The sequence below is a fragment of the Aptenodytes patagonicus genome, chromosome 1 (assembly GCF_965638725.1).
Source record: "Aptenodytes patagonicus chromosome 1, bAptPat1.pri.cur, whole genome shotgun sequence".
NCBI lineage: Eukaryota > Metazoa > Chordata > Aves > Sphenisciformes > Spheniscidae > Aptenodytes > Aptenodytes patagonicus.
The window spans coordinates 54,888,216-54,913,524 of NC_134949.1; the positions used below are offsets into that span (position 1 = coordinate 54,888,216).

The window sequence follows — 25,309 nt, forward strand, 5'->3', positions numbered from 1 at the left end:
GGGGGCGCGACGGGGGGGCGTCACAGGGGGCGGGGTGACGCCGGCCCGTCGCGAGCGGGCTCTGCCTCCGCCGTCGGGGCGCCCCCGGGGCGGGGGCCGGCTGGCCGGAAAATGCCTCTGAAGATGTGCCGTTTGCACAGCTGCTGTTCAAGAGCCCTATTTGCTCCCGTGTTAGAATGTTGACGGATGCGTCCCTCTGTGCGTCGGGCGAGGTTCTGGAGTAAAATACGGCAGCGGTGGCCACGGACGGGGCTGCTGACAAACCGTCGAACGCGCACCAAAGCTTCGCCCTGTCCCGCCTCTCCCCCGGGGCGGGGGCCGGGTGGCCGGCGGCTGCGGCAGTGGCCGAAGCGGCCCTCGCCTCACCCGCTCCGCGTTTCCCCTCAGCGCGTGGCCGCGGAGCCTGGGGATGCGGGTCCCCAAAAGCAGAGCCGGAGGCGGCCAGCACCTGGCTCGGGCGGGCGCGGACCTCGGGCGGTCTCTCGCCTGGCTCTCGCTGTCACTCCCAGTGACACCCCCTCGGGGCTAGTGTGAACGTACATCGTGCTGGCATGAGGCGCGCGTTCGCGTGGCCAGGTTTCCTCCAGCGTGCTCTTCTGCAAGGCTGCTCAGCTCCTGCGACCCAGCGGAAGATGTGCACCAGCTCCTCTGTACACGGTGCCAGGCACGTGAAGCACGTGACCCCTGCCCAGAAACCGAGGGGGCAGAAGAGGGCCAGAAGGACACGAAGGAAAGAGCTGGGGAGTCTTGCTGCAGACTCGCTGAATCTGCATGTCCCTCCCAGCTGCCGGGCTCTCCCTGGAGCCCCAGCCCGGCTGCGCGGCCTCCCTGGCAGGCTGTCCGTCTGCAGTGCTTCCCTCCCCGCCTGATCAAGCACGGAGTTCTGTCGTGACTTGGGTTTTTGTGGGGGGGGTTGAGGTTGTTTTGCTGCTCGCCTGCACTCACGGTTTAACAAGGAAGAGAGCTCAGAGTGACGGGAGAAAGCTGCCCCAGCGGCACCGCCGCCCCTGCCGTGCTGCGCAGACGCGGCTGGCCCCAGCGCGCCGGCAACGGCGGGGGGAGCCCTGGGCTTCCCGTCCGAGGGGCGGGGCGCGGCTCCCGGGGCCGCACCGTCCCACCCCGCCCGCGGTGCTGCCGGATGGGGGATGGCGGCGGGCGTGCGGCGGCGGCGGCTCCTCCCGCTCTGGATGGGAGCGGCGGGGGACGAGCGGGCGGCGCCGCCGCCGCCTAAGGCCGGGCGGCGGCAGGCGGCGGCAGGGCCCAGGTAGCGCCGCTGGGGCGGGGGAACCGGCGGGGGCGGCGGGCGGGCGAGGCTGGGCCCTGCCCGCGCTGAGTGTCTCCCCGTGCGGTGCCCAGGGCGGTGGCGGTGGCGTACTGCATGAACGAGGCGGAGCTGGTGGACGTGGCCCTGGCGGTCCTGGCCGAGGTGAGCTCGAACCTCCGAGGGTGGGGACGCGACCCTGGCCGTACCCGGCCGCGGCCCGGCGGGCGGCGAGGCTCCCCCAGGGGCGCGGGCAGTGAGCCCTGCCGCCTCGGCTCCCTGGCGGCCCCCATCCGGAAGGTGGGTCTGGGGAGTGGCTCCCGAGCGCCGCCCGGGTTTCCTGGTCCCCTCGTCCTCTTCCCGAAGTATGCCGGGGCCGGAGCAGCTGCCTTTGCCCCTGGGCCACCCCGCCGGGCGCTGCGGGACAAAAACAGCCCCCACCGCGGACGTGGGGACTGGGCAGGGGGTGTCCTGCGGGGATGTTGGGCTGCCCCCCCTACTCCTTGGAGCGCTCCCGGGGTGAAGTCGCGCACAGCCAGGTCTGGTTGTTTTCCCTTTGGTCAGAATCTACAGTGCGAGGAAGGTGAGGAGAAGGCCTGGTCCGGGAGCGAAGAGGAGCAGGAGCTCCAGCCAACACCAAACGAGGCTCCTGGAAGCACAGCCAGCACGGGGGGAGGCAGCGACCGCAGTCCGGCTCTCCCATCCCCTCCTGACGCTGGTGCTGATGCCGACGCAGAGAGGACAGGCTGGGAGGACTCCGAGGACGATGTTCTGAAATACGTCAGGGAGATCTTTTTCAGCTAATGTTGCTTCCTCTGCGGCTCCCCAGGAGCAAAGGGGACGGTGAGGAGGGTGTCCCCTCCCACAGCACTGAGGATGGTGGGAGGAGGGCCTGGAGTGGGCTGTGTATCTGCCGTGTTGGTGGCCTATGAAGCTGGTAGGAGGCCCATAAAGGCCATGGGGGAAAAGGAAGGGGGCACGCACTCCTCCCCGTGTGTGCTGGGTTCAGTGGGTTTTGGCTCCAGATTCGGTTATGTTCATGTCTGTTTGGCATCTCAGAGCATGGACAGATTAAAGAGGACATTTGGGTTTCTGTGAGTGTCCCTTTGGTGGGTTGTGTTGGGACTGGAGGGGAGCAGGGAGTTGCTGGCCCTGGAAGGCCTTTGCTGGCTCTGCAGAGCCCGATAGCCATGGTTCAGCCTTGGGGCTCCCTTGCCCTTGTGGTCCCTCTGTGACAGCTGCAGTGGGGCCTGGCAGGCTGGCCCCATTGGACCTGATGCTGAATTTGCCTCCAGGCTTGGGCAGGCCTCCCATAGGTGAGGAAGACATGGGTGGGAGCAGACTGGCAGGGGCAGGGACCATCCTGAGGGGGCTGACCCCATGGCAGCGTGCATGGGGGTCTAGGAAGGGATGAGGATGGCTCAACATCCTCTTCCCGGTCCGAAGCGGGGATGAACAAACCACGTGAGGCTGGGGCAGGTGCAAGAGCCTTTACTGAAATGAAGAATCAGTCAAACCCGCATCACCAGCCACATCCCCACCCAGACCGCAGCAGGAGAGAAAACAGACCCTCATGTCCCCAAAGGGGATGGGGGGGAAAGCAGGCACTTCTTTGTGCGAGGTTACAGGCATGGCATGGAGCGGTGCTGTGCACCGCCATGGCAGAGAGACCCCATCCAGTGCTCTGGCTATGATGGCCCAGCTGGGGCACTGTACCCCAGCCTTTGGCAGCCCGGGTCCTGCTCCCCGAGCACACCCCTGCGTGGGGCGTGTGTTGGTATGACAGCTTTGTGGTGAGCTGTCCTCGCACAGAACCAGTTCTCCTGGAGTCTCAAAGGCTGGTGGGGGTGCTGGGCTCAGCCCCATAATATCAGTGGGGATAAACCTGGGGCTCTGCACCAAAATCCTCTGCTTCCTCGTGGAAACTGCCCTCATTAGGGCTGTGTTCAGTGTTCAGCAAGTTGTTAGGCTGCCCATCCAGGGGCTCTGCTGCTGCTGGGGTTGGATGTGGGCCACTTCACCCTAATGAACTAAAGCAGAGTTGCTCCAGGTATTGTTCTAGCAGGTGAAGTACAGGTGCTCCTGCTGAAGAGAGTATTTCCAGTGCACTTCTGGGGCTGCCACTGCTGCGATGGCAGTGTGAAGCCACAGCTCCTCAAGTCACAATTGCCTCGACTGCATCCCTGGTTAGTCCAGGAGTTGGAGAAGGAGCAGAGTCTCTTTGGGCAACTCCAAGAAAGGAGGCCTGTTTGCTTCTCTGCCTGTCTATACTTAGGCTAGATATGTCCAGAGGGCTGTGTCCACTGTGTGCTGGTTCTGATCTGTCCCCTTCACTGTCCTCTGAGTCAGGGCCAGAAATGCCGTCGCTTTGATGCTGTGCCCCAGGCTGAGGGGTGTGTTACACGCGCTGTTCCCGGGAAGCTTCCATGCTGTGCTGGGGGTGTTGGTGTCTGCTGCCTGCTTGCTGCAGGAGCGCTGCACACAGCTGTGTGCCAGAGCATGGCTGGACATGGGCCTTTGGACTAAGCATCAAATTCCTGCCAGTGTCTAAAGCTGTAGCGGGATTACTGTTTTAAATCAGGTTATCAACAGCTCTTGCATCTTCTTCGCTGTCAAATCTCAATGGGCAGGGCCTCCTCAGTAAAGGGCTTTGACACAGGCGTGTGTGCTTGGCCCAGCTGAGGTACATAGTGGCAGTGAGCATCTGGAGCAGTAGCAGAGCCTGAGTCCCAAGCAGTGCCAGGAAGCCCCCAGTGAAATCAGAGGGGTGAATCCACTGCGAGGTTTGGAACAGAAACGTACCCAGGCCTCCAGACAGGATTATGGTCTTGATGATGAGTATGATGAGGATCACCTTCCAGCCCTCTCTCTCCTCTGTGCACTTCACATGTGCAACAAAAATGGGGTAGAAGATGCTGAAGACCAGGCAGGCATACACGCAAACCCTGGCTAGCACCATTCCTGGTAGGCTGATGCCCATCACCTGCAAATGCTTGTACTCCAGGCACTGCAGCTCCCCAGCTGTCTCATTCCACAGGCAGAAGTTGTAAAAGCCAATGCGTTTGTCAGGGAGGTCGACCAGGTTCCCGGCTTCCCACAGCAGTGCGTAGAGCATCAAGGCCAAGGCCCCGGTGGCCTCAAGGAGGGTCAGCGCACAGAGCAGGTGCCCGGTGCACCTCTGTTGCAGCAGACCCATCCTGGTGCCCGCATGCTCTCTTGATACCATGGTAAAGCCTGCTGTGGGGACGCCTGCTGCAAAACATGAAGGGGGGACCCCTTGGTTGTTGTGTGTTACGGCACCCTTCCCGAGGTGTGCTCCGAGCCCCTGTCAACTGAGGTCTTGGGACTCCCCTTGTAAGTAGAGGAGGAGGATCTCAGTCCTGCCTCTGACTGTGCTGCGCATGTGTTACTGGGTCAAGGGGGGTGCATTTTTGGTCACAGCAAAGGTGGCTTAATGATGTCCTGTGCATGGACCAGCACTGGGAGGACAGGGGATGAGGCTAGTGTGGCTCCTTTAGCCCCGCACACTCCCTTTGCACCATGGTCTCACATTGGACAAAATAGGCATTTGTCAGCAAACTGCAGTGCTGGAAGGGAGCAAAACACTGCTGTCTGGTAAGGAGGGGGTTAAGAGCTATTCTGGGAAAATGCGTTTCTTTCAGTTCTGGTCAGACAAGGACACCCCTTGTGGTCTTTGGACGACTGAGTAAAATGCAGGCATGACAGGGTCTGAAGTGCAGGACTCCCCCTGCCTCCCCGTCCCCTTTCCCCCCCATAGCTCTGGGACACCCGATGCCATTGATGCCACTCATTTCCAGCATCCACATGCCCCTGAGGCCCTTGCATGCCTGTACATTTCTGGGCACAGCAGGGCTGATCGCCGGCAGCCCTGCTCCCCACTGAGGCTGGCAGACATGGTGCGCCTCTGTTCTGGTTGCCTGAGGACCGATGCCCCACGCGGACAGGCAGTTGTCCACCACAGAGAGGCACACCGGACCCACCCGCAGCTGCTCGCCCTTCTCTGGGGCCCGGGGAGATGGGTGCTATGGAGACAGACCTGCGATTGCCATGCTCCTTGCTCCTCTCTCAGACTGCCTGGCAAACCCGACTCCCTGCTCCTTTCCCAGAAATGTGGACTGTCCTTAGTGCCCTCTTGCAGGCTTCTGCTTCGTGCTGAAAAACAGGGAAGTGGCATCAGGAAGGGGTATCACTGGCTGCAGAGCCACGCGGCATCGCAGCACGGGCCACTTGGGTCTGCACAGAGGCACAGACACAGGCCAAGGAGCTCGGAGACCTTGGTTTCAAGCTCAGCCTCCGGCTTGAGGCTCTGCAAATAACCCCTTTCCTGCCTTTGCCAAGCATTATCTCCTGTAAATCATTTACCGCCTTCCCTCAAGAAGTTCACAACATTCAGTCCTGCTGTCTCCCCTCCACTGCCCATTGCCCAGTGGTATATCATCCCGAAGTCCTGGACGTCCAAGGCCATGACCCCACAGCTGCTTGTGGATTTGATACAGCCTCTGAGTTTTTAGAGTGCCAGGAGAGACCCCACTCAATCTGTACCCGGTGCCTAGCTGCAGCGCTGGTGACTAGAGACCCTTCAAGCATCCCCCTCCCACTCCCCGTCTCCCTGGGTACTTGGGAGTGGGCCACCTATGTTTAATGTGCACAGGGATAAAGCTTCTCCGTCCCAAACTTCTCCTCCTCCACACAGTCATAGCCAGGAGGAGGACACACACACACAGCATGGAAGGGGGTCACCGCATCCAGACACTGACCTGTCCCCTTCCCCTGGTCAATACCTCACTTCTTCTTGTAGCTTCCCTTGGAGGTCTTCTTCACAACGGGCTTCTGGAGACACTGGAAGGTCACATGGAGGATGCCCATTGTTCTGAATCTACAATGAAGACACAAACGACCAGGAAAATAGCCGTGCTTGGGCCCAGAGCATGCTGCAGAATGAGACCTCATGCACATGTAATTTCACCAGGGTTTGTCTTGCCCCTGGTATTGCCTCTTGGTTTGTCCGTCTTTACATGTGCTCTCTTGCAGCTAGGCATTGCTGCTCTTCCTCTCCCTGTCCCGCAAGGGCTCACGCCTGCTCGCCGTTCTCCCTGCCATCCTGCCTCGCAGCCCTCAGAGGGAGAACAAGCTGTGCTTGGAGGGGGCTCCTTGGTTAGCTGACCAGCTCCCCAGGGATTTCTGTCGGAACTCAGAGCTGGGACCGGTACAGCCCAGCTGGCTCCTGGCCCTGCCCACCTACCAACCCTTGCTGTCGTATTTCTTTAGACCTGTTTCCTAAGGAGGCAGGCTTGTAGAAACACGGGCTTTTTGTTCAATCATCTCACGTTAGCTTTTATTGACCCCCCCCTCCACAAAATAGAAAAGCAATTAAAAATTGTTTCTCTTAATTACTTAATTTCTCTTAATGAATTATTAAATTAATAAATTATTAAATTTTATTTATTTATAAATTGTAACTATTTTACTTATTATTTAAATAGTTATTATTAAATTATAAATATTATTAATAAAAAATAATAAAAAATAATTCTCTGTCCCCCTAGAGAGGGGACAGAGAATTAAATTTCTAGCAGGTTCATGGAAATACATGGCAGGGGTGGAGGAGAACCACCTCAGAGACGCTGTGCTGCTATGTGATCTCCACGTGTATGAGGGCCCAGGGAAATCCCACAGTATCTCTGCCCTCCCTTCTGCTTTGAGGCTCACGTCTATAAGGACCTATTTTCTTTTCCCAGCGATGCCCCTCTGTTCACTCTGCCAACTTGCAGGCAGATTTGCCCCTCAGCCTCCTGCTGCCTCCCGAGCCTGGCAGGTAAATCTCTGTCCCCAGGTGTGACTGTGACAGGGACAGAAACATGCCTGGTGCGGGTGCCCTGTGCCAGCTGGGGCAGAGACGCACAGCTGGGTATGGTTTGGCAATGAAAGCCGAGACCTGGCGCCCTGCCACCAGCGCAGCCGCAGGCACGGCATTCGTGAGCTCCGCAGCTCGGCCCTGAGGCCGGTTTGGAGGCAGCCTGGCTGAGAAGCAGGGGATAAACAGGAAAGAGCTGTCACCCTGTGTCCAGCTGGGGCTTTTCCCAGACATCTGCAGCCCCTCCGCCGCTAAGGAGGTGCCTGTGCCTTTGGACAGGAGAGTCTGCGGCTCTACCTCAAAGGTGCAAGAAAGAGGAACCCGAGCACGGCTCAGCGAGCTCCAGCCTGGCTTCAGCCCCCTTGTTTCTGGGCGGGCATCGCTGGAAGCGCTGGACTTCACCATGGGAGAGCTCTGTGTCTCAGTCTCCTGGGCAGACAGGCTCCATGTGCATGGCTCAGGAGCTCCCTGGGGTGTCTGTATGTGAGATGGGGCTCGTAGGGACCCTCTGTGCTGCTGGGACTGCACGACCCTTCCCTCTGCTGGCTCTTAGGCAGGTGAGCACCTTCCCAGGCTGGGGCTGTGCCTTCCCCCCAGCGAGCTGCTGGCTGAGTGCCTGGGCAAAGGCAGCGGGACGGGGAGGCCATGGCATGCAGCTCCGGCGCAGGATCTGGCCTCTGTGCAGGGACGAACAGCTCTGTGGAGCGGCCAGACCCCGCTGCAGTGAACAGGCTGAACGCAAAGGGGCGAGGGAATGGGCATTTTCTCTTGCACTGAAGAGCCCCCCAGAAGACTTGGCTTTCCTGCATCCCCCCTCACCGGCTGCCGGGGGGAGTAATGCTTTGCAAGAGCGGTGGGAAAGGAAGGCAGCTTTGGACATGGCACCTTTCCTTCAAGCCACCCGCTCCTCCCCCGCCCCCCCCCCCCCCCCCCCCCCCCCCCCCCGATCCCTCTTTCGCCCTCAGGCAGGACTGGCTGCAGAGAAACCACAGGTGAAGAAAGGCTGCTGAAAAGGTAAGGATTGCTGGCAAACAGAAACCAGCAACCAGACTGCGGAGGAACTGCCCTGAAAGTGTCCCACAGCTGGGGAAGGACCTCCTCCCTCCCAGATATTTGCACCCTGCAGCACCACTTTGCCTGGCAGCTCCCCCCGATACCAGCGGCATTAAAAAGGTGGGGGACTCAGTGGAGGATACTTACGGGCTGCCCATCTGGCTGGGTGCAGAGCTGAAACACGCTGGAGAGGGCCGAGGTGCCGCCCTCAGCTCAGGTGAGCTGAGCTGGTCTGTGGCTGCTGCCAGGTCCTGTGCCGGCTGGGCTCTGACACCGCAGCTCCTGTTGCGTCCCAGGCAGCTGCCTCTGCTTTCTGTTTCGGTTTTGAGGGCCATGGAAGCCTGATGCAGTGCTCCTCCCTGATACTGCGTCATCTAAATATGAGCAAGAAAACAAGCCGAGCCCAGCTACTGCCATCTGAGCTGGGGGCAGGTTTGCACTTTCTTCTCCCGGCTGTGCTAACCGATGTGAATAACTGACCAGGCTAAGCTCACCCAGGAAAGTTGTGCTACTAGAGTGGCTTGGGTGTCCACAGGGGCTGAGACGAGTTTGTTTTGTTTGGACACTTCTGTAGAGGTGACTGACCATCCCAGTAGTGCAGCACTGTCGGAGTTCACTGACCACTTTGCCTTTCTTGCACTTTGAACGCTGCCCGCCTCCCTCTGCTTCCCAGACCCAGCTTTACCCGAGCTCTCCCTTGCCCGCAGGCACAGTGCCTACGCAGGCACAGTGCAGGAGAAGCAGCAAGCTGCCTGCCGCAACAGGAAACCTGTGAAACCTTGAGTGATGTAAGGGGCAAAACTCTCCTTCCTTTGGTCCTCCTGGCCAGATCCAGAACCATTTGTCCTGTCCTATAAGCAGCCTTGGTGGTGGCTCTGTTAGAGAGGTGTGTGTCATGTGGGACACCTAGACATGAAGCTGTTCACAGGGTCCCACCTAGTAATTCCACATTTAGGCATGGTCTGGAAATCTCCAGGTGGTACATAGGTTGTGAGCCTGTAATATTGGCACTCACATCCAAGAGCACAAGGGAGGTGAAAAGAAATATGGGAGGAAGCCCTAAGAGAAGCTCAATGGATAAAGCCGTCAGGCAGGTGGCAGTGGGGAGGTGCCTTCCTATCTGGCCTGTGTGCGTGGAATAATTTTAGCTTTGAGAAGGACAAGGATCTGGATTGAGGTGGTTCAGATCACAGATGGCTTGGGCAGAGGTTATGGTGGGAGAAATCAGGGGCGGGGGCAGAAGACTTGCAGCAAATAAAGCCTAGCAGGCCATAGCTGCTGAGCTGAATGTGGTGAATGGTGGGGACACAGAGGGAAGCCTTGGGGCTAAATATGGCCATCATCTAACATTGGGGCTGCTGGCTTGGAAATTGAGGTATGAGCAGAGACCACTGAGGCGAGACCTATGTTCCAGTGAAGAAACATGCATTGGCAGGAGGCATGTTTGTGCTCTCAAGAGGGGCGGTCATGCAGTTTTGCCTCACGCTACTCACTTTTCTGTCATTCAGGAAGGAAAAGGGTGTATGATTTGGGTCTAGTGATCAGCCACCTCTTTAGCTGATCTCAGCACTGCAGGGGAGGTTGCTGTTTTGCTGCCACAGGCAGGAAGCACAAGCAGTTCCTTCACAAACATCCTCACTTTGCATTGGGGTCCTGTTTGCTGGGGCAATCAGGATGACTGCCACAGTGGGTCTGCTCCATCATACCACAGCACTTCTCCCTCGAGCCACTGTCCTTCTAGATAGGTGTCTGATCCCCTTCCCATCTCCTACACCTCAGCAGCCATGAGTGTGACAGATGGCCACACATCCTGGCTTTAGCCTTTGCACACACCTCCATCTCTCTGGCCTTCTCTGGCACTGCTCAGAGCAATATATGCACCATTTGGGAATGTTGCTTTTGGAGTGGGGCATCTTCCTGGCCAGAGCTGGTTGCCTGATTGTGCACCTATGGCAGAAGCGCTCCTCAGTGTTTCCCAAGGAGCCTTGTGTCTCCTCCCCTGCAGGGTCTCGGTCTCTGCTGCTTGTAATGCCTCCTGAGATGCCAAGGCTGCCAGCAGGGAGAGGTACAGTCAACCTCTGGCTCAAGACCTGCCCTTGGTACCACTGACCTTATTCTGGAGGCCTCCTTCCACATCTTTGGCTGCCTCTGGCAGGTAGTTCCCCTGCCTTCTCCTTCCAGGTGTTTGGGCAGGGAAGATTGTGCCTGAAGGCTGGGCACGATACAGTATGCCCTGCTGTTCTCCTTCCTAGGGACATTTTACAGGTGTCCCCTGGCTGCCCCTTTGGCTTCAGATGCTCAAAGTCTGATGATGGAGCAGTTGGGAAGGATAGGTGTGATGGGTGTGGGGTGGGGTAAGCAGGGGGATGATCATCAACATGTCTCATGGAGAAAGAATGGGTAGGGAGAGGAGAAAGAGAGCAGGGCTTCTATGTATGTGTCCCTGGAGGTAGGAGAGATCGGATGGAGTGTTTGGGCTGCTGGGGCCTGGTGTCTATGGGTAGGAAAGGAGAGCACTTCCCAGGAGCCAGCTTCCACTAAATTCCTGTGCAATCGTTTCTTCCTGGAATTGTTTCCTGAAATAGAAATGTAATTTCTTGTGTGCATTAAGGAGATGTTCACATGGCTTTACAGTGGAATGAACTGCTCTGCAGTTCATCTTGGTTTCTCGTGGTGCAGTTAAAGCACACACAGCAACACCGTCAGCAGTTCTAGTAATATTAGGAATCACAAGTAAAGCATGAGATGAGTTGGGACTTTCAAAAGTGTTGTGCTTATTTTAGCCTGCTGTTTTAAAAGTAAGCTACCACACTTGCTTCCCAGAAGTTGGTTACGACCCTGGTCCTCATTCCTGAGGGAATCCCCACAGAACTTTGTTCCCTCTAGTTACTCAAAAACCCTCTCAGCTATAGCTAATACTGCCCCATTGTACCAGACTTGAGGGATTCCTGTGGGAGTCCTTAGACTGGTGAGAAGAGAGCTTGGAGTTCACTTCATATTCTTCTACATTGCTTAGAAATCACTTTTATTCAGAAGAAATCGTAAAATGACTATTTTTTTTTCTCAACTGTAATCTGCTGACAACTAAAAATAAATAAATCTCAGTGAAATGAAGCCAACTCTATGCTTTTCTTCCTATAGCTGTCACGAGGAGGTTGCTGGCAACCTAAGAGCCGGAGTCCAAGGCAGCGCGAAGCCAAATGGCTTTTTGCTGTCTGCACGTGTGCTGCATTTAGGATTCCACGAGACTGAATCCTAATCCCACCTAAGGGTGTCAGATGTGAGGCTCCCAGAACGCATTCCCCAGGACTGGTGCCCGGCTGGCTGCAGCCTTTAGGTTGGAAGGTGCCCTTCTTCACTGTACTTGCATCCAGTTCTAGCCCTGACAGAAAGCTGACCCACTTGTCTCTGGGAGGCCTTGTAATGATGACTTGTGCCTATGTGTCTAATTTTTTGTCTTTATTACTGCATTTGTCTTGCTGTAATACGGTATGATTTTTCCTCGTTTCTTATACAGTGCACAACAGAGAGGCTGTTTGGGATATTTCCTTCCAGCGATAAATTTTAAATATTTTAAGTATTTGGCCAATTCTTTCTTCTTGCAGATACAAATAATTTAGGTTTTATTTATTACTGGCAATTCTAGCTCAGCCCCTCTCAAATGCTCAAAACTTGATGGCCCCGATTTTGCAGCAATAGGTTCCAATGTACGGATTAAAATGGAGCATGCTGTAGAGACACAGATGAGGTAGAGAGAGGAAGCCCACTGACTTGCTTTTGCTTACTGGGAAATCCTAAGTGCTAGGAAATTTAAAGGAGACACAACTCAGTACCTGTCTTAAGCAGCATATTTTTCATCTCTTCTCCCAAATGTCTGTACAATGCTATACACATTAAGAAAATGCAAACTATACAGGTGTATGACTGGAATGAGTGAAATATTACCCGGGTATGTAAGAACACATGAATGGCCATACTGGTTTAGGCTAAGGGGCCATCTATCACAGCACCCTGCCTCCAAGGTGACCACGCATGGATGCCCAGGGGAGAGCAGGAACAGAACAAACATATCCAATACTTTTCCCAAGCACTCTCCTACGTTCTCACTCTTTTCAGCTGAGGAGATTTCCCAAGCCGTAAGTGTCTATTCAAAAACCCCCAGTGGTCTATCTATAAGGTACATGTCCACCTGGATCCATGTACATTTTTTGCATCCATGACATCCTCTAGCAAAGAGTTCCACAGACTGACCGACTGTGTACAGATTTTATGTCAAATGTTTTTGAGTGTAACATGTATTTGGTTTGTTGGTGAAAGGGGGGAATGATTTTCGTGGCTTATGACTCTCCAGTTTCTCTACTATGATCAAGGAATGGTGGCTTCAGCTGCTTGGTGAATAATCCCTCTCCTTGAGAATCTTAGGAAAACTTCCAAATAGAGTGAAGAAGCAAAAAACAAAGGAAAAAAAAGAAGGGGGGGACTTAGCTCTTCACAGAGCTCTTTCTGGAAGTGGAGTCTGCCTCACAAAACAGTACATATTGTTTAAGACAAATGATACTTTATATTCAGGACAGACTCCCCACTAAACTGGTTTAGAATTTGGGATACTTCTTCATGTGGTGAGAGAAACTTCATGTGTAAAATTAGCCGACGCATGAGAACTATTTTTCAGAAAAAAAAGAGCAAGAAGAATTTTGATTTCTGCAGGTATCTACTCCCTCGCTGGTAGAGTCATAATCCACAACCAAAGTCTTGGGAATTGTTTGAGCAAATCAGATACATGACACTTTCATGTGCCTTCATTGGCTGAAGAACTGGGGCTCCAAAATATACCCCGATATTTTGCAGCATGATGTCTGTTCTTTGCTTCAGGCAGTAACGGCAGAGAGAACTGCAGTGTGTCTTGTGCCTGGCTGGATTTACTCTTCCCAAAATTTACATCTTGGGTTGCTGTCCTGGTTTTCTTGGGCTTTGTGCTTTTTGAGGGGAGCTTCTCCTTCATTTTCCTTTCTTCCTTTTTTGAATTGCTCTTTGCACTATGATCATGACCTGAGCCAAAAAGGAGGAAAAAACAAATCCATATCAACTACTACGGAGTTACTACTTACTAAAAAAGTACATGGCTTCGGTTTCCTTCACAAGGAACTGTGCTATTATGGCAGAAACATTTACTTTATTAAAGGAGAGCCACAGCACGATTCAAAATCTAGTACTAAAACGTGGAAACTTCAGCCATAGGCACAGGACCTGGTTTTATTGCTCCAGCGATATGATATTCTATTGACCCGCCCTGGAAAGGCTAATTCCAACATTTCACAAAATCAGACCATACATCCCTTTACAGCATGCTGATATGTATGAAAAGCAATGAACTGATGGCTGGAGCCTCTCCCACCAGTAACTGCAGAAGGATAGTGCAGGGTCAGAGGCATTACCCTTTGCCATTAGGTTGAGATTTTCCAAGCTCTTTTCCCCGGGCTGTTCACAAAGAGGTTAATCAGCTTCTGGACCTCTAGTGTCTCAGCTGGGAAGCTCTGTGACACCAGTTCTGGTATCTGCCACAGTGTATCAGCTGCTGCTGAACACACAGGAGTTTTCCAGCACTGCTAATGTACTGCCACCATCTGTCTTATGTCTTTCAGTACCTTGAGACAGCTAGACCAAGAAACCCATCAAACAGAACGAAATCCTATTCTTTGGTGTATTTTGAATAGAACAATAACTGAGAAACCTTTTAAATATTGAAATGTCTTCTCTGCAGACTTGGAGACGCTTTTGCCATTGTGTTTCCTCATCTTCCGGGAGACCAGATTAAAGCTGGATGAATGGAAATTTGTGGATAGGATTGTATCACGGCACACACTTTCTCCTGCCTTCTGTGGCACAGATGGCTTTTCATGATTGCCTTTAGCATCATGGGTGAGACTCTCAGACCTAAAACACAAAGAGGTCAGGTCTGAAAATATTTTATCTCCACACAAATTCATGACAAGACATACATAAAGATGACCGTACAGAATAGAAAATTCTTTCAGGTAAAATTCCTGCTACTTTAGTCTGAAGCATTTCCTAAGAATCATATGAGGGGGAAAAAAAAAAAGAAAAGAAGTAATTTACACTACAAAGAACCACAATGCCATCGTACTATCTTAAGGACACTATTGCCAATATCATGTAGCCACTATACCACTATACCTTCCAAGTCAGCCAGAAGTACCCATCAGAGAAGCAGCAGAGGGTTATCTTATCATCACAGAAGTAAAGACAGACACAAAAGACATTTCCTTCCTCTTTTATCAGGGGAAAGCCTAAAATTTTCAAGTTTGTGTAGCAAAGTCTGAGCTGTAAGGTGCAAAACCGGAGTCCTTGAAATCATTTAGTATGAACAAATTAATATGTCTTATTTCATAAGGTGTTTGTGGCAGGATCCGCTGCAATCCAACTAGCTAGCTAACTCCACTTTGCTCTGTTACCCAACAACAGCCACATGTACGCTTGGCAAGACACAGAACATTATGCTATCAGTAGGTGGGTACTTACGAAAGTAACCAACACTGATCGTCAGTGTTACTGCCACAGGGCCTTGCACACCCATAAGAGTGTACAACCTTCATTGTTCATCACCAAAGCACCAGAACCTAGAAGTGAAGGGAATGCACTAGCAAAAAGCTAAGCACCAGCACCATGACAATATTGTGATTTTAAGATATCCAACCATTCTAAACTAGTAAATGTCTGTTTTGGACTGTCTGTGCCACCTAGCCTGGCTTGGCCTTTATTTTCTCACCTCTGCCCTGTTTCTTAGAAGCTGCATAACCCTATCTTCTCCCTCCCTCCCAAGACAGCAGCAATCATCCCTTCCTCCAGAAAAGCACCACATCAGTGCCTGTGCGATGGCGAGTCCAGCAAAGCTGGGGAAAGGAGCTTCAGCTACATGCTGAAGGAGGGGGTCTGGTGCTCCAAATGAGATGGAGGGAAGAGGATTCTCTGCTTCTCTAATATCACCTTCCACTGCAGTCTCAACCATGGGATGAAGTGGCCAAGGACAGCTGTCTAGTTTATGAATGAAAAACAATGAAGCACAATGTCAGAGGAGCATCAAAAGGAAGAGAATGGATTTGTAAAGAAATCAGGCTGGGATCATTCTCTCACTCCTACTTTGTAAAAAATGCTAGAAACCTGTAAAATATAACAGTATCCTACCTGAAATCCTCTCCTACTTGTTTGACAGAGGCTGTAATTCGCAATTTTACTGTAAAAAGTAGAAAAAAGAATAATATTGAAAGTGCATATCAGATCTCTTAAAAAAAATCAACCCAATGAAACGTCCAAATTTTGTCTTGGCCAGTTCAGACTCAGTAACTGGCTGAGGCTGATACAGTTACTTACTGTAACGCTACTTACTGTAATAGTAAGTAGTTACTGTAAGTAGAGGTACAGTAAGCAGACATCGCTGGACATCAAGCCATTTACTCAGATGACTAGCTGTGGGAATTAAGACTTTCTTCATATTGAGTAGATTCCAACTTACATGCCCACCTCCCCTTCTTCATCTATTGCCTAAGAAAGGCTATTTTGGGAAAAAGATACTCTAGGTAGCTCCCACTGAAACTGTTCCACTATGCATAGAACAGTAAATCAGGAAGTGCAGGTGCCAAAGGCAACATGATTATTTTGGTTTGGTAAGCATGAAGCTCTGTTGAAGAACATGTTCTCAGTTCTAGTGTCTGCTCCAAGGAAAGCAAGTGTTTGACATTCAAATGACACTGGACTAGAGTCATAACAGATGTCTCCAGAGCACGAGTACTATGTCAAGCCCCACTGGTCAAGCAACATGGGTGGAAGCGGGAGAGAAGAAGAGCTGGTGCCACCCGACTGATCTTGACAGGCAATATGTGCTCATGAGCTGCTCGTGCTCACTGCAGGGAAGCTGGCTGTGTAAGAACATGGTGTCCTGGGGCATAAGCAGTGCCAGCACCCAGGGAAGCTAGAAGTTAAGTAGTGTGGCAGCCTCCAGAGTGCTGGTGCCGCTGCATTCAGGCAGCAGCTGAACAAGGGTCCAGTGCAGGTGAGATCAAAGTACCCGAGCGACAGCAACTTTTGCCCTTGAAATTGTTTCCTCTCAGGTACGTATAGAGCACCTGCCTTCACTACACACCCTGCTGATAAGACATCTCTGGAAGAGCTGTAGAAGGGAGAAAAAGGGGATATAAAGTGTTTTACAGGCTGTGGGATAGTACTCCAATTGGGATCTAAAAAACAAAGTAACAAAATATTAAGAACCAGGATTTTTTTTTTTTCCCCTTCCTTTTCCTCTAAGCAAGGTCAATTCCAGGAAAGCCTAGATCTGTGATCTGCTACATTTTTACCCTTGGGTGTGGTACACAATAGCTAGGAATGAACAGCTGCAGTGGCGGAAGAAAGTGCTTTAAAGTCACCCAAGATTGCAAAAACATTTAAAAATGCATTCTTTATTAATCTCCTCTTTGGCAGGCAAGCCCTCATCAGTCATAACACTTAAATGTACTCAACTGTACTGTACTTAAACTGTAACTGGACTGCCTGTCCCACAGAAGCCAATTACAGCTGTAATGATTTGTGCCCAGACTTAGAGGCTGGCAGAGGGGGAGTCACTTTTAACTTCATCTTTGTGTCCATACTGCAGGTGGCTCATATATCTTCTTTCTCAAGACATGGATCTCCAGCGCGTCAGCTGGTATGACAGGCACGGCCCCGGCACTGACGGCAGGTGAAGACCACATCTCCTCAAGTGCAAAATCACTGCTGCAGCCCAGGCCCCTGGCCTCTCTCTCAGCATGACCTGACCCAGCAGATGCAGCTTACCAGCCGGCCGTGAACCAGGTTAGCTGCAGCTGGCTTTAGTGCTGCACTGCAAATACCTCACCTGCAGGGTACGGTGAGGCAGGAGACTACTGGGTAAGGTCCATGATCAACGGATGAGATGAACCGGGTCTGACAGTCTATGGGGAGGCATGTCCCTTGGACATAAATAATATTTACAATATTTTGAAGCTCCTTTTATTCTAAACGAAGAGGTGCTTTATACTGTTGATACAGAATTTCATTAATAATATTTAACCCACCTGGCCAAAATAAAGTAGGGAAGGCAAAACATAGGAAAACCTTCCAATTATATTTACATAGGTTTAAAAAATACATTACAAACACAGGATCCCCTCAGTCAATGAATCCAGTCCTCTCCTATCACAGGCACATCCTTCCTAGAAACCCTTTCACAAACCAAATATTAACCTGTTAGTATTCTAGCCACCATGCTACTTTGTTTTAATTTTTTTTTCTGGTAAAGTTCTCCAAGACAAAAACAAAGTAGTCATAAGGTAGAATAGCTCTGGGTGCATGTCTGAGAAAAACAAGACAGGAATTCAGAACCAAGCACAAAGTCATTACTAAAACATACTGCTACAGCATGACATTGTTAGGTTTTCAGCACCCAAAGTGTGAAAATCACATGAATAAGCATCGTCCTGAGAATAAATTCCAGTGTCCTTAATGTAGGCAGAGAATAAGTAATATGTTCTCACATTCCTATGTTTAAGTGATCTGTGATAGCTCCCTATGAATCTATAAAACTCAGATAAAACCACAGATAATATGTATGACTACTTTAGTATTTCTCATCCAGTCCTCATTGAGGAATTCTAGATCTCTGCTCATGAAAACAATGGCTGAAGTACTGTTCTGTATAATTTGCTGACATGACATCTGGAAAAGATTTTAAAGCTCTTGTATCAATGAGAAGAATCCTATTTTTTTTTCTTTTTGTAATTCTTGGAATATTTCTTGAGGCTTGTTTAATTGTGTAGGAGAGGTCAGAACTGAAAAGCAATGTACTACTGGCTTTGCAAAATTTTGCCAATAATATGAGCTGTAAGAATCTAAGAAAAGTGACATGATGCTGTAATTAACACTGCTCAGAGCTGTTTATTGGAATAAAAAAAAATAACAATAATGGCTAAAATCAATGAATGCTGACTTATGGCACTGTGGGATGAGGACAAGTAGCTTTCTAGTCAGGACATTTCTGCTCTGCTACTTTCTTCATAGATTAACTTGTTGATTTGGTATGCTTGATAATGGGCTGTTTCATGGTGCTGTGGGTATCTGCGAAGCCACAAAGTTTGACACTAAGCATAACAAATTCCATTGCTTTTCAGTACTCTGTCCACAGCAACATTTTCTATTAAAACTCTACCAAAAACTCTACCAAACCCTATCCTTAAACTCCTGGATTGAATAAACTCTACATTCCTGTAAGAAGCCTATTCTGTTTTAATATGAAACATTAAAACTATAACTTTATGAAAACCAGATTTTTAAGGCCTGAAAGAACCACAGCTCATTTCATAATTCGTTTTGCCTATCATGAAAAATAGGCTAGCAATTTCATTCAGTTTTCTGTGGACCCTGTTGTAGACTGTGTGTTTGACTGAAGCGGGACAGAGAACCCACTACATCTCCTGGAGTTTGCACTAATGGGCATTCTGACTCCCTGCCAAAACATACATCTCTTATTTCTAATGCAAATTTGTCTGTTATCAATTGCAGTCACAGCTTCTCATGCTTTCTTTTTCAATGACTGAGACTATCTCTGCTACTTTCTGCTACTCTACTGAAGAACATCTTTGTATTTTAGGAAACAATTTTCATCCCATAAAGTCTCGTTTCATCATAAAGTGGCTGAACTCTCTTAAGAGACAAGAGGTTGTCTCCAGCTCTCACATACTTTGAGGGGTTCTGTTTTGCATTCTTCTTTTCTAAAAAATTGTTTAAAATAACGATGACACTAGAAGTAGTCAAAGTAATTCAGTATTAGTCTCAAAGAGTTCTACAAAGAAGTCAAGATAGCTTTTCCCTCCTATTTTCACATAGGCAAAAACTGTGTTTGTCCTCGTGGCACAGTATGAAGATAACTCATGTTGAGCTACTTGTTCCCTTTGACACCTAAATCTTTCCCAGATTTCCTCGTGCTTGCAACGACACAAGTCCTCCAGTTCCGTTTCCTTAGCCTCCACATTTGCTTCTTTCACTTTGTACTGAAACCAAAAAGTTCTGGTTGATATCAATTTTTCATAGGATTTGGGCTGCCTTGTTTGACTTCAATGAATGTTTTCTCCTCTAGCCTCTCTGGACAAAATGAGCACATTATTACAAATGTGTGTACCCTCCTGCCAATAGGAAAAAATATTTTTTCACCTCTCTGGAATTTGCCTCGGGTTCATTTTTTCCTCCAGTGAGACCATTCCCACTCAGTAAAGCAGAGTGTAATAATGAGATAAAGACAGTTTAAACTAAAGAAAAATGAGCTCTTCCAAATGCTGAGACTGAGTGAAATCCCAGCTAAAGAACACTGTACTTATCTTTTTGGGACATACTCTTTACTGAGGTTTGAGATTATAGAAAAAAAAGGCTTATTGGGATTTTAAGAATTAAAGAAACATATAATGTTTACCTTTTTTCACTGGGTCAAGTACCTGAAACATCTTATGTTGAGTTTCAATGCCTTGAGTCTGTGAAACAGAATAGAAAGACGAATGAATTATTAATAAGTTCCAAAAGACTGAATGACAAAAAGGTATTGTCATCTTTATGATCAGGCACTTCATGGCTTGTGCAAGGAGTATACACTAGGTTAGGATAGGGGAAGCTTGGTAAGGGTTCAATAACTAGTGGGAAAACAGTTAACATGTAAAGATTAGGCTTTTTCTTTCTTTCTTTTTTTTTTTTTTTTAAGCAGAAGGCAAGCTAGGCATTCAGTATTTGGCCTGATTTTCAAAAGCTCAGAAAACTCAGCAACTTATGTTCACTTTGCAAGCTGTTGGGTGCTCAGCATTATAAAAAATATTTAAGTTAAATTCCTTTTCATGAAAGTAGGAACATAACATTAGACTCCACTGTTTTCATCTAGGATTTTTAAGTGTTTGTCAACTACAACGAGGCTCACATTTTCTAAATAGTTATATAGGATGCCAAACAGCAAAAATGAAGAAGTGATGTTTTTAAAAAAGATTAGACTATTCTGACAATGTCCTTTTAATAAACTTAATCCCATGGTAGTTGCTAGGCCAACTAATGCTGAGTACCAAATCACACACTCTGAATGGTAGGAAGGGGCATGACGCAGCTTTACAAATATTGCCAGCACAAGCATTTCAGAGCTTGGGCTTGGTAATGATCCCAGAGTTAATTAAAAAATTTACTGCCTGTTTCCCTAGAACATCCTGTGACCTTTCCCTTTCTCTTCTCTTCACAGCACTATACTGGACTGGAAGACACAACAGAAAATGTTTTAATGGACTTGGCAAAAATCTTGTTCAATGAAACTGGAAGTGAAACAGGTCCAGCTGAGGGAGTGAGGTGTTAGTAGTTTTGAAGACTGAAGAAGAGCTGGTATAATCTCCAGCCTCAAGGCATATTCCTTGACAGAAAGATCTGAACGTATTAAATAATATCTTCATGAGACATAATTTTACCATTTTTTCCTGTCCCAGACTTGTTGATGTTAATACCTCATTCATAGATGAAATAGACAATAAAGAGCAATGGGCATTCTAGGTCAGCAGCTTTTGGTGACAAAATTGTTTGTCTAAAGTTACAGTGGTTGAATTAAGTTGTCATATGTCAGTCTCTGGTCAGAAAAGGAGCACAACATGTTTCTACTGGGATGAAAAATACTCACATTTTTGCTTTCATGACTTCTGTCCTTAGCATTGCTGTGAAAATGTTCTCCTGATGTTTTGTTTTTTTTCTGCACAGAAAATAGTATGTAACCATTTTGATTCATGAGGGAATATTACAGTTACAAAGAAAAAAAAAAAAAGAGTTGCAAATAAACATGATAATCACAATGCCAGAAGGAACACATGTAAGCAAGCTGCTCAAGACTGAATTCCTTATGCTGTTCTGTTCAGCAAATATTTATGAACCTGGACATAAACACATCATATTGACAAGGGACCTCACTTCCTACTCAATTTGGCTTGTTTATTTTTAGTCTGGGAACCTGGAGAGCCAGGCTTTCTCAGTAGTATTAATTGCCACTGCTCTGTTTTTTCAATGTAGGCCCTTCTGAAAAGAAAGATAGATTGCCATAAAATGCAAAAAGCTTGGGAAGCACTGGTCTACCTACTGCATCAATGAAAGCATTAATAAAGCAGCCAGCATTATAATGTTTATGTACATAAAGAGAATATTACCCATCAAAATATTAATGTGATGTCTTCTTTCCAAATGACAGTTTGCTTTCTCTAGGCAACAATAACAGTGCTCCTATTTTACATCTGAGGGCCATGTAGTTTTCTAGGCTGAACATCAGCAAAGTGCCGTTGAGGGCTACATACAGCTCCAGCATGAATTTCTGTCAAAAACTCCACTGTACCTGTGATATTCCTTGCTATTCACCTTTTTCAAATGCCTTTAAGAACTTCCATCAAGAACAACAACAGAAATTTTGGTATGTCTTTTGATCTAACAACCTTAATTAGTCACTGAAGTAGATCCACATGGGAAAATGTGCATAATCATGAAAAGAACAAAAGAAAGAAACTTCTTGCAGGAATTGCATTGTACTGTTCTTTCAAACTCATTTGATAAACTGTTGTTACTTTCTTTACATAGTAACAGTATCACTCTGATGTGTTATGCCCCTAGTATACATCCAGCAGAAGCGCTTTGATTCATTGCATGAAAGATACATGAATGCAATTCATACAATTTCATTGCATGAAAGATGTCTTTGCCTATGTTTCAGCACAGAAATTACAGAAGAGATCCTAGTGAAGCTCCACTTAACTAATAGTTTTGCAATGTATACTGGTGTTTGTAGGTACTGGCAGGCATACCCTTACAGAATCAGGCTCTTAGGTGGCCAAAGCTGTGCTCAGTTCTGAACATGCTCATCCTCTCCTAAAACAGGCACGTGATGGGATGGGCTCTGTGCCCAGAGGGATCTCTGCTGGAAAAACCTCCTCTTTATTGTGTATTAAATTAGTGACTCATTTCTAAAGTGCAGTCACTTTTGAAATAGGGAGGTTTGAGTAATCACTTAAAGCTGTGGTTTCACAGACTGCTGAGATCTCCTAAGGGCTTCCTGCTACTGAAGGAGAAAGTCTCTTTTCCTTCGTCCTTGGTCCTGCCTCCCCCACTCCAAACTCTGCCACTTTGGTCCCTGCTCCTAGCTAGTGTTTTCCTCCATCCCTTAAACTGGCTCTGATGCTCAAAAAAATCTTGTGTGAGCTGACTTAACTCATTAACCCAGCAGAAAACCATCTCATTCTTTTTGCTGGGTTCGCTTCCCATCAGATTAGTGTGTTAAACCAGGTCACGGCAGGGACTGAACATCAGAGGGATATAAGTGGAAAGAACACACAGCAAGGAATGTGGCAGGAGGAGACAAGGGAGGATAGAAAGTGGCTGTTAAATGGCTCATCACATCGTATGAAAAATCTGTGGGGATGAGGAATATGCTAATCCATTATTTAGTACAGATCCTGAAGTAATTAAGCTCTAACAAATGCTCTTGTGTGGGTTCTGTATGGCTCTTCTCAAGTGTTTCTAGGAAGGCATCCCTGCTCTTCTTTGTTCTTGGCTGTTTCTTTTATGTATATTACCAAGCAAGTCTACCAGGTTTAAAGACTAAACTAAATGGACGAGAAACAATACCCCAACTTTCTGCAGTGGTCTTCTGTGTTTGTCCGGACTTTGGTTATCTAAAGCAGTGTTACACCCCTCCAATTCTTTTTCCGAGTTTGAAAGTCCCCTGAAATCACAATTATCCAACAGGGTTCCACAGCTCCCATGTCAACTGGATAAATCTCATTATAGGGCCTTTAATCCCAATCCCTGGGATGAATACCACGCACAGATGTTTTGCAATAAGCAGCTATGAATGAGAGTTATGTGGCAGCCTGCTCAATCTACAGCTTACTCACAGACATCAGGCAAACCCTCCTGCCTTGCTTCTATGCACCATTTACAGACCACAAGGAAATGGCGCTTATGGACATCAGAAAAAAACTGGAATCAATCCCACTGACTGGCATGGTGAGTGTTTCGACACAAACAAGGCTATTTTTAGTGAATGAAGTGGAAAGGCTCAGAGTTTTAGGCAAATTTTTCTCAAGTTGCCAGTCCTCACAGCTGCCAGCCCCATGTCACACCCCTATGCACAGGCATACTGCCAGCCAGATGAGAGGAGGTGGGGCAAGAAAGCATGAAGGGCTGAGAAGTACTAAAAGGCCCAGAATACTTGCTGTTAACCAGAAAATACTACTAATTTTAGAGTCCATTTACCATTTTCATTCTAAAGTTTTCATGAATAATTTTTTTTTAAATCCAGCACCGGGAAATGTGCCCATGTGGACTTATCATTCACATATGAATAAACTCAATCCCAAAGGTAGCATTATAAAAACAACCATGACAGAGGGTACATTAAGGAAAAAATATCTCAAAACTCATCCCTCCTCTGCGTACTTTCACTCTGCTACCAGTCCTTGTACCGTGCAAAACAGACTTTTCATCCAACCCACTACGGTTGACCTTCTGTAACTAATGTAGTCCTGGAAATACCATGGCATCAGCGGTGGAAATTCGTGTTTGGTTCTTCAGCACTGAACAGAATAGGGGAAGAAATTTCAAGCTGTGGATAAACATTAAAAGTCAACATCACCCTCACAGCCCTTCCAACAGAAATTACTACCCCCCAGGTGGGCTGAGTGAGTGGAAAGTCTGTCTGGACTTCACCTTCCTTAAGTACAAAACCCTGTAGCTTTGCTTAAACTTTGGATGACAGCGGGACTAAGTGGAACTGTTGGACTTTGCACAAACATGTGTTCTTCATATAACTCCTCCAGGGACAAATGCCTCCAGAGAGAGGCAGAGCACATAAAGGGATCCATGGCAGCTTCCCTCACCACAAGTACACTCAACAGAGCTTATCTGACTACATCATGTTTCAAACTATCATCTCTGAAACTAGATCTAAAACTCCAAATCATGCAATTTGTCAACCAGCCCAGTCATCTGAAATGCCTATCTGCATGTTTTGCAAAGTGTTACAGGGGTCACTTCAGTTTTACACACCCTTAGCACACAGTCTTGGCACTAGTTTCCCCTTTTACTGTTGTTTATTTACTGTATTTATGTCACAAACAGGAAGCAACAATTTACAGGAACTATTATTGTTGGATTAAATTCAGCCACAAGCTTTCCAAAAGTAATACGCTCAAAAAAGTTTGTTTTGCTTATCTACAGGAAACATCTTGAGTAATACTATGGTAATCACAGGCACCAAAGAACTAAACACCAAGTAAACAAGGACAAAAAAACATGTTTCAACCCGTTCTTTTCAGCAAAACAAGGAAATACAGGTTTCAGGAAAATAAAATGTCTCATTGCCCTCCAGTGAAAGCACTTTGTTAAATCTGGGGCTACGTTTGCCTCCGAGATTAGAAGTAGGCAATGGGGTAGTCTGATGCTGACAGCACTTAGCACCAGTATGATGACTTGCCTGCATGCCTGAGAAGAGAACACAACTCCTGAACACTCTGAACTGGGTATCTGAAAGTATGGCTGACACCAGTATACATGGGCACAATACTTCTTGTGCTTAAAGCTGGTGCCCTCCTCCTTCTCACCCTGACCCTATGTCTGCTTACTCAGCTGTACTGCAGAACCTGACAGGTAGAAAGCCACCTTCTTTTGGAACAAAAACACCACCTTCTGGACAATCTGAGTTAAGCTATAGGGAAAATGAATACTATTGCTCTGCACTGTTCATTTGGACAGTATCTCACGGTATTGATTTCTTAACTACTATTCTGACTGACTTAATCCTAAGGCTCTTCAAAATAGAGCCTGTTAAACTCTAGTGATTCTTTCCCAGTGGCATTCAGGACAGAGATGTAAACAGACAAGAAAAAGTCATAGCATACCTTAGTACCTAGTTTTAGCTGGTGTGCAACAAGATCACAGGAGTCTGCGCTGTCAGAAGTTTGGCTGCTGTGAAAGACAAGCATTGTTTTGTTTAATTTCCAAATTTGGTGATTGCAAACGGTATTTTGCAGCATTCATTCCAACCA

General features: G+C 48.3%; 3 protein-coding genes across 11 annotated transcripts in view; 1 reads left to right on the forward strand and 2 right to left on the reverse strand.

The window, feature by feature from the left end:
* The first annotated feature begins 1,113 nt into the window (after positions 1-1,113).
* CYREN (cell cycle regulator of NHEJ) lies at positions 1,114-2,354 on the forward strand. Its single transcript, XM_076335639.1, has 3 exons — positions 1,114-1,264; positions 1,357-1,426; positions 1,826-2,354. Exons 1-3 carry the CDS (start codon positions 1,146-1,148, stop codon positions 2,063-2,065), a joined length of 429 nt encoding a protein of 142 aa, XP_076191754.1. The 5' UTR covers positions 1,114-1,145; the 3' UTR covers positions 2,066-2,354.
* Positions 2,355-2,736: 382 nt separating this feature from the next.
* Positions 2,737-8,496, reverse strand: TMEM140 (transmembrane protein 140). The gene is given in 5 exon segments (XM_076335651.1): positions 2,737-3,926; positions 3,929-4,513; positions 5,319-5,434; positions 6,040-6,158; positions 8,337-8,496. Coding segments are annotated over 3 exon segments (651 nt in total). The 5' UTR covers positions 5,332-5,434; positions 6,040-6,158; positions 8,337-8,496; the 3' UTR covers positions 2,737-3,873.
* Positions 8,497-12,441: 3,945 nt separating this feature from the next.
* The window catches only part of AGBL3 (AGBL carboxypeptidase 3), a 29,299-nt gene continuing 16,431 nt past the window's right edge, over positions 12,442-25,309 (reverse strand). For 4 of the 9 annotated variants that reach the window (XM_076335685.1, XM_076335665.1, XM_076335675.1 and 1 more), the window contains 6 exons: positions 25,163-25,229; positions 20,908-20,976; positions 19,681-19,738; positions 15,393-15,441; positions 13,921-14,123; positions 12,442-13,238 (listed from right to left, as the gene is read on the reverse strand). In XM_076335685.1, coding sequence (XP_076191800.1) covers positions 12,979-13,238; positions 13,921-14,123; positions 15,393-15,441; positions 19,681-19,738; positions 20,908-20,976; positions 25,163-25,229 — 706 coding nt within the window. In that variant the 3' untranslated portion in view covers positions 12,442-12,978. Of the gene's footprint in view, positions 13,239-13,920; positions 14,124-14,733; positions 14,828-15,392; positions 15,442-16,815; positions 17,189-19,680; positions 19,739-20,907; positions 20,977-23,702; positions 23,869-25,162; positions 25,230-25,309 lie in introns of those variants that run through there. The other 5 variants (XM_076335694.1, XM_076335712.1, XM_076335703.1 and 2 more) reach the window with 5 other exon arrangements.

Bases quoted from the DNA above. Each gene is read 5' to 3' on its own strand.
- CYREN (XM_076335639.1), top strand. From the start codon at position 1,146: ATGGCGGCGGGCGTGCGGCGGCGGCGGCTCCTCCCGCTCTGGATGGGA. The intron at 1,265-1,356 runs GTAGCGCCGCTG...TGCGGTGCCCAG, and splicing joins CAGGCGGCGGCAGGGCCCAG to GGCGGTGGCGGTGGCGTACT. The intron at 1,427-1,825 runs GTGAGCTCGAAC...CCCTTTGGTCAG, and splicing joins CCCTGGCGGTCCTGGCCGAG to AATCTACAGTGCGAGGAAGG.